Source organism: Argiope bruennichi, chromosome 1, assembly GCF_947563725.1.
Source record: "Argiope bruennichi chromosome 1, qqArgBrue1.1, whole genome shotgun sequence".
Classification (NCBI taxonomy): Eukaryota; Metazoa; Arthropoda; class Arachnida; order Araneae; family Araneidae; genus Argiope; species Argiope bruennichi.
In genome coordinates, this window is record NC_079151.1 from 127,036,628 (window position 1) to 127,045,633 (window position 9,006).

The 9,006-nt window shown below is 27.8% G+C and overlaps 1 protein-coding gene across 1 annotated transcript; it reads right to left on the bottom strand.

The window, feature by feature from the left end:
• Window positions 1-4,506: 4,506 nt before the first annotated feature.
• Window positions 4,507-8,539, bottom strand: LOC129979120 (adult-specific rigid cuticular protein 15.7-like). Its single transcript, XM_056090689.1, has 4 exons — window positions 8,498-8,539; window positions 6,974-7,075; window positions 5,896-6,342; window positions 4,507-4,670 (listed from the first exon to the last, which is right to left on the bottom strand). The coding sequence occupies exons 1-3, from the start codon at window positions 8,507-8,509 to the stop codon at window positions 5,902-5,904; spliced, it is 555 nt and encodes a 184-aa protein (XP_055946664.1). The 5' UTR covers window positions 8,510-8,539; the 3' UTR covers window positions 4,507-4,670; window positions 5,896-5,901.
• Between the last annotated feature and the right edge of the window lie 467 nt (window positions 8,540-9,006).

Consider the following 9,006-nt stretch of genomic DNA (forward strand, 5'->3'; position numbering starts at 1 on the left):
AGACCATTTAATATTGGGATCAATATTTTTCCAGAATCCTAAAACTCTTGAAGTTTTAATCAAAATTCCATAGATTTTAGAGGGAGGTTAATTTCATGAAGATAAATTGAATCAGTAAAAAATTAATAGTCATTATGGGAAAATTTTGAGATAATAGATAATTCACTCAGTGAAACAGCTTATCGAGTGGAATGAACCTGCCCCTAGAGTTATTTTTATTGACACAAATTTTCTGAAGATGCAATGATAAATAATAAAATTTCAGAAGTGTTCTAATTTTTTGTAGACGAAAAAATAACTTTATAATACGAAAAAATATTAGTTGATTATAAATTGCTGGTCATTGAAAAGATAATCCCAGATCCAAACATCAAATAAAATCAATTTTAATTTTTGATCCAGATGAATAGAGTCACGTAAACTTGTTGATATTCCTATTTAATTTAAATGGCATGAAACTGTCGTAGTGGATGGAGCCAAACTGTTTTTAGAAGTTTAAATTAAGCTTGAAATATTATATTAGATTCATGTATTATTTTTCATGCTGAGAAAAAAATTAGATTTATATCACGATGAGATTGAAATGCCTATATATCTCTCAAAAACATTGATTAAAATGTTTAAATCCATTCGAAATGAAAGAAATTATTATATAGTATTAAATTAAATGATTTAATTTAATTGCTATTGTTCTTTTAAGTGCTGCGAATGATGCATTAGAAAAATGGTGTTTATGTAATTTGCATAAAGATGGCCATACGTTATAAATGATGTTAAAAAAAGCAAAATCTTTACATTTGACATTTAAAAGTTCAAATTCTTAAATCATGTTAACCAGTTTTTCTTAGAATTTCTTAATGAAGAATCTAAAAATGTTTGAATAATGAAAAAAAAATTAAAATTCTGTAACTTCTCAGTCTGAAAAATATAAAATAGTTTGGAGAATTAAACATAATTTATAACGCACTTATAATTGTAACTTGGTACTATTATTATAAATATCACATGAGTGTAGCTTTTTTTTAAATACACAACTCGTGTTCTTTGGCTTTTAGATGTGTTTAAAACATGAGAACAGTGTACCTATGAATTATCTTGAATTGTTATAAATTTTTCATCATATATATATATATATATATATATATATATATATATATTGTAAAATTAGTTCTAAATCGAAAATTACATTTGGCAATTCAAAAGGATTAACATCAGGATTCCATTAAATACACAAACATTTTGCCATTCTATTTCTGTTAGAAGATACATCTTCATATCCCAATATTTTAGAGACTTGACCATGGTGGCTTGATGGTAAGGCCTACTTAAAAGACGGAGAATTTCAAGTAGTAAATCCTATTTCCATCATATGTCCGCTATATCTTGTATCTACAATACCTTCAAATTAATATCGAGACATGGAAGTTACACTCCTGTTCAGATGTTCTGTAATCAAACCACTGTTAGAAATTATGGCATTAATTTCCAAATACAATTACTTCAAAACTGCGTCTCGCCTTGCTTCAAAAACGACAATGACGTTGATATAAATTTATAATATTGCATTTTTGCAAGGTTAGTATCATTTCTAAAAAAAGAAATTTAGATATTTATTTAGAATACTAAGTCGCCCCTGGATTTCGGCGACAAATTTCATAACGAATTTGCTTACAGAACTGAAGATATACAAGAATCATGATAATACCTTTGTTTGAAGCTGAATTCTAAAAATCAATCTAGAAAATTTCATAACCTGTTGAATGGTTATAAAAGATGAAGAGTTGACACAATAAGGGAATCTTCTCTTTATGCTTTATGCTTTTCATGAAATATAGTTATACTTTAGGTGAGTTTGCTTGACTTCTTACACATCTTCCATTTCCAGAAATTAAGATGCTATAAAGCTAAGTCCGCTAATTTAAGTAGTTGTATTGACTTTATTAATAAAAGAAAATAAAGTTAAAAATTAATATCAACGAAATCAATCACATTTTTTTTGTTACTTCAATGCTTTTTCTTCTTCTTCCAATTACGAAAGTTGCTTGGAAGGGCTTGAATGAACTGCTTTAAGAATAGCAACAATCTCCCACACTTTCGTGTTTTAATTTTCTATTTATGGGAAGAAGAAAAAGTGAGCTAAGGACTCCAATTTTCTTGAACTTTCAATATCTTACAGCAATTTCAATGAGTAAATTCCTTTTATAATTCTATAAACATTTTCTTAGTAAATAAATCTTAGAAACCTTTAAAGTAATCCAAAACTTCGTTAATTTTTTTTAATCTTTCAGTTGATGCTTGTCATTTCGAATTATAATTATAATTTTAAAAGTAGATATGCGTATGGAATGTTTCAATTCCATCAACATTTTAAAGAAATAATAAATTGAAAATGAAAAAAAAAATATTCATAATTTTTGCTTATTCTAAAAAGACTTTAAATATATGTTTTTATACAAATGCATTGCCACAATATTGAAACAAATAAATTTATTTCCATATATAGATTAAAGAACATACTTGATGATATGCTTAACAGTTTGTCTCTATTATGTTCTGAACACTATAATTAAAGTAATTTTTGTTAGATTTGATTGATACATAGCTTATTGTAGGAAAGCTGCGAATGGGCTAAATTGATAGATGTGACGTAAAGCTAAATCAGGAAGAAAATGGAGTGGTGAGTTTTCACTTCATAACTCTCTTACGATTGAAAATAGAAAGATAATTAAAATAAGGCAAAATGCCATTTTATCAGTACAAACGTATATGATGAAATTCGTTCTAATGCATATCTTAGACAATAGAGGTTTAAAAGTGATTTGCCCAAATTTTGATTATTTTTCAATTTAAGTTTACCAAGCTTCTTTGCGAAATTCTCACTAACTTTAACCTCCTTTCTTTCTTGTAGTTCCAATCAATTATAGAAAAAAGAGGTGGATTAAAAATTTTTCTTTTAATTTTTTTTCATGAAATTCTGTTTATATGCTCTGGAAACAGTTCTTTTTATAGAATCTTGCGTTTCGACAGTACAAAAAAAATATTGTTACATAATATATATAAAACTAATTTCGAAAAAATTATTAAAATAATATAAACTAACTGTACGGAAATCAAATTTATATCACGAAAGAGCTTACTTATAGAACTTTAATACGATTTAAAAAGAATTCTGTGTGATATTTGCTGTCAATATTAAAGAAAAATGCCAAGATCTTGAAATGAGATTTTAAGTATCACGGTGATTTTAACTAGTAATATTTTAATCTATTGAAATAACATTAAAAGTTCATTTAAAGCCAATTAAAAAACGCTGCACAAATATTATTTAAAAAAGAAAATATAATGAAAAAGTAAATTAGTTTAGATTTTTATCAATTTCCATGTACTTATATTTTATAAAATTTTATGACACAGTAATTGGCTCGAATTTAATTTTTGCAAATTGCTTTCAAAATAAATTTTACAAGATTTAGGAAAATTAGAGAAACGAAACTGAATCCGAATACTATTCATATCATTTAGAAGATAATTAATTGTTTCTTAAGATATGGCAAAAAGAAATTTTGTACGATAAATAATTCATTGTCATTGACAAAAAATGGTCAAAATTATCGTAACTTTGGCTATTTAAAGAAATATTTTAAGACATAATATATTTTGAAAATCAAAAATAACACAATAGAGCTAAGAAATGCTCCCCTCCAGAATGTCATATACAAATTTCAGGTCATTACTATTAACTATTTTGGAGAAGAATTTGTGATTAACAGACAGACATACGTATTTTCTGTTTTATATTATAGATTTGTGTGCCGGTCTTTAAGCACAAAATAATGTAAAATTGAACATTCTTTAAGCTGAAAGGCTCTATTTCAATACCAGAATTTAGATTTGTATAAATTCGCATTCATTAGTTGAAAAATGACTTTAAATAAACATAATCTCTTTTTTTTCTTCTTTTAATTGAAAATACTATGAAGAACTTGAAAATTGAAAACGATCTTTAAATATCACATTGCCGAAAATATTGAGCATACTTTTTAACATTGTGCTTATTCGTTTTTGTATTGAATTAAAGCAATAAGCATATAACGAAAAATAGATAAGATTATTTTACTGTCAAATTAATATTAATTCTCATTAAAATATTAAAATGAACATTTTCTATTAACAACAAATTTTTACTTTTTATAACGTAGACAGTTTAAAATTCGATTAAATGCATTTTTTAGATATTGCAAGACCCTTCAATAACTTATCAATGAAAGTTATACTTAGTTTCCAATTTTGGCAGCTATCTGTTGATATATAATTTTTAATTATCATTTATCTCGGTGTTACGCATTATCCTTTAATGGAAATATCCAATAAAATCTAAAGGACCGCCCTGTTTGTTGTCGTTAAAGTTGCTTTCATGAAAGATGATCAATTCTTTACTTGGAAAAAAATAAACATTTTAAAAAGTTCAAAATGGAATTAAAAAACAAATAGAACAAAATACTTGCAATTTTTTATTTGTCTTATTGCTATTTACATGAAAGACTAAGCTCAAAAGACTTATCACATATTATCCGAAATCACAACACAACTAACACCACACCTGTTGCGTAAATTTGGTTTTCCTTTGGTCCGTTTCCATGTTTAGGCTTTTTGTCCAAGATTAGAAGCTTCTAAAATGGAAATAATTATACCTTTATAAATTACTTTTAAATAAGGATATTCAGTTATTTAAAATTATAAGGAACTAAGTAATAGATTATACTTAGAGCACACAGAGAAATTTATATTAAGAATACACTTTAAACTTACTAGTTTTCATGAAAGTAAAAATCTTTATTTTCTTTGATTTGCACGTATAACAATATAAGATAATGTCTTTTAGTAGCTGAAATAATATGTACTCTTTTTTTCGACTAAGTAATTGATTATATTTAGAGTACACAGATAAATTCAAATTAAGAGTCAACTTTACTTATTGGATTTAAAGAAAATAAAAATATCTAATATATTTTCTTTGATTTGCACGTGTAACAATATAGATAATATTCTTAAGTAGCTTAAATATTATATACACTTTCTTTAAATATATTGCGGGGGAATAATTTTGTTGCGCAGTTTTTAATAATGTTTAATTTGTGATATTTATTATCAATTAGCATATAAAGAATAGATTATTGAGCAAGTAAAAAATAATTAACGTATGAAGAATATATTCTTAAGCAAGTAAAAAGTAGAATAATTTGTATTCAAAACTGCCATTAAGTTGCAGAAAAAGACAATTGGTCAGTTGTACTTTTTTCACTTTCATCTGTTGTGACCGTAAGGTTGAAAAATATTTAACTCAATGTAAAGAAGAAAAGAAAAATAACTGCTTACAATAACAGAATTTTTTTTAATAACATATCTTTTCCTCTTAAAATATCCATTTTTGTTGTTTCCTATATGAAAACGTGTTTTAAAAATGATATATATTTTTTATACCAGACAAAGCATGTTAAAGAAGACTATATCAAATCAAAAGTTCTATGAAGAAAATCCTGCTTATTTGAAAGTGTAAAAAGGAACTTAGCACTGAAAGTTTCAGAATGAAAATTAGATATGACTAATGAGCCTGTGGAGTCATTTCTTAGATTCTTACATCAGTCACCTCTGAAAGCCTACAAAACAATGAAATGTAATTATATGGAAGATACTTAATCATTTCCCTCGAAGTTTGGTGTTATTTATATTTTTTATAAGTCAAATTAAGCCAAGATTATTTAAAGCCAATCTAATCTCAAATTCCTCTTAATGAAAGTGGCAGATAGTTAAAGAGCATGGTTTAGAATTCTAATAATTAAACTAAAAAGGAAATTATTTTGATTGATTTGTCTTATTGACTGGAAGAATTCTCACCTTAGTTTACCAGACGATGGTCTTGGCGATTCCAGGAGCCAGTAGTCCAGCGCCAAGAGGGAGGCCGAGGGTAGCTCCATGTCCAATAACGGTGCTGTAGGAAGAGATGCCTGGGGCGGCAAGAAGAGGAGCAGCAGCCAGTGCTGGGGCAGCTGCAACAACAGGGGCAGCAACAGCTGGTGCTACTGGGGCGACTGGTGGAGCATAGGGACTGGCAATAGCAGCGGAAGCTGGGGCGCTAAGGGCGGTTCCAGGTTCGTTGGTCTTGACGGAAGCTCTGAAACCTGCAGCATCGGCGACGTAATCAACTCTTCGGGCTCGGCCATCAATGTCAGTGATGGTGTAGCTTCCTTGCTTGTTTCCGGCGGCATCTCCGATTTCAGCTCTGGCGTTAGTGGCACCCAAACCATCTCCAATGCCATAATTGAAAGCGTAATTGCCAAGACCCTGAAAAGCAATTTATTTTGTACATTTAAATATCTTGATAATTAATAGATGTCATTGCTATGGTTGACACATATAAGAAATTTCCATTAAAATGATTAAATTTTATTTGAAACTTCTGTACGAAAGACAAATATTAGCAGAATAAATGTTTTTTGTGTGAACTTCAAAAGGCTCTTTCAGAAAAACAAATGGATAAATAAGTGGTGTTCTGTGAATGTCGGAAACAAACTCATTTAATTTTTAAAATGCTTACTTTGAAATATTAAAAATAAGAGTATTTAACTTCTTGTATCAGCATTTCTGGATTCAGCAAACCTCTGCTTTGATATATAATTTCAGTATGAAACATAATGTATCCTATATATCTCAATAATCTATCAATATAACAGATTAAGAGAAATTTGAATATTCTTGGCATTAATTTTTTTTAATTACTTTCAACTCCTTTTCACAAGTGAAATTCAAAAATCCATCTAACACCTGATTGAATAGGAATAAATAAATATATATTTTTGGATAATTCCTCCATTTCGAAATAGTTGCCTGGCATTAGGAAGTATGAAAACGTTACGTTTCTCACAGAAATTAAATTAAAGTCACACTGAATTAACTCATGGATGCTTATACTTACATCTTGTGACCTTGCACTGGTGCTGACACCTGTGTTAAGGATGGCAGTGGTCAAGATGGGATTGGCACAGACAGCTGCAAAAGCAGCGCACAAGATGGCGATCTGAAAAATGAAAAGACAGACATTTTAAAATTAAATTATTATTGTTATGGTCTTTAAAATTTATTTATTTTGTTGTATTATTTTATGAAAAATTATGTATAATTTTTAAGATGATTAAGAAATATAATTTTTTCAATACAAATACTCTAAATCTTTAAAAATTTATTTGAAATTCCATACTTTTTTATTGACCATCTTGTTTAATTTCATTTAACGTTTCTCATCCAATCCGTAATTTATTTTAATTTTGACATTCTTTAAAATCGCTTTTTGCAAACATGTTGTGGTATCATAGAATATTATGATCAAAGAAAAATCAAATATATTAAAAATTGTCTTGTGTTTTGAATAGGAATTTAAAACCAGCTGGAGTGGTCCCCCTAAAACTTTCTCGCATACTATCAAATAAATTCGTCATGCCAGAGAATGCCTAACACAGCACTGGCCTACAATAGTTGCGAAATATTAACTTTTGTCGTGAATTTAGCATATTTACTAAATCTATAGCGTCCTCTTTGGCGAGTGTTTTTGGCGATTGATTTCTGGCATGCATTAACAGCATCCAAAAAAAGAATTTGTGTTTTAGATATATTCTTCTCAACCGATTGAAGCAAAAATTTGACACAAAATTGCATTACTAGTCTCAAAATATCATGCCAAATTTGACATATTTAAGTTTGTGCGCTTTTGAATTATAACGTTTACGTGTTTCTGAAAGTACAGACTGACAGGCGGTCAACCCGTAGTTATATTCAGTACAAAATTTGATAGCGTCTACAGTATAGATGTTAAATCTGTGTACCAAATTTTATCTATCAAGCTCTCTTCGTTTTGAAATTATTATGTTAAATTACATCTAAAGACGTACTTCCTCTGAGCAGATTTTATTCAACATTTAAAAGAAATCTGCAAATTTATTTTAAAGACAATATACTAAATTTCAATAACTCAGTTTTTTTTTTTCAATTATATTAAAATAATTTTCAAAAGAAAATTATATTTCGTTTCCAGTCATAAAAAAATTTTTTTTTGAAAAGGTCCATCTATTTTATTATTAATTATTGTGTTAATAAAATCTATGAAAATCTTCAAAAAATGTTTGACTTGGAATCTGAAGTTCTGTTACACTTTATAGAAGTTTAAGAGATCTGGAATAAAACATTATTGCGATAATTTATTTTTTAAATTGCCATTCAACAAATAAATAATTTTTAAATACTTTCAGTTGGCCGTAATTTATAAATTTTTTTAAAAATTTTGATCAAATTTACACTAATAGCTCAGATTGGCTGCATATTTATAGCGTAAAATTTTTATATGAGTAAAAAAATGTTTAAAATAAAGAAATAAATAAAATAATCGTTATTTATAGAACAGAATAAAGTTTATTTTATATAATCTGAATGATGAAAACGACTTTACCTTTGCAAACATGATTACTTCTGGGATCAGCTGCACACGATGTGATGAGGAGAAAGTGATTCTTTCTTGCTCTTTTATACTAATGCTTCCGCATTATTTTCAAGGACTCTCTGACATATTTGGGATGGGTGCGGTTACTTCCATTATTATGTAAAACAATTTAAATTAGCGTAAAAACCTTTTACTTGGCTTCTAACTCTTGCTTTTTACTTATTCCTGTCTTTTTTATTTACTTTTATTGTGATTTTAAATTCTTCTTTGAAAAGGAAGCTAATTAAACAAAGTCACTTTTTAATGCGAAAGTTGAAGTCGTCTGTAATGAAACAACTCGACCTTCTCTTCTTGATCTAATTTTCTTCGGTTAGAATCCCTTTGTTATTAAACATACAGCAAGTCTTTTGTAATTGTTTACTACACCCTCGATTCATTTGATTGAAAATTGGAAAAGGAATTATTCCTTGTATTCGATTTTAATTAGTTTAATGTGATGAAAAATTCCAACCATTAAG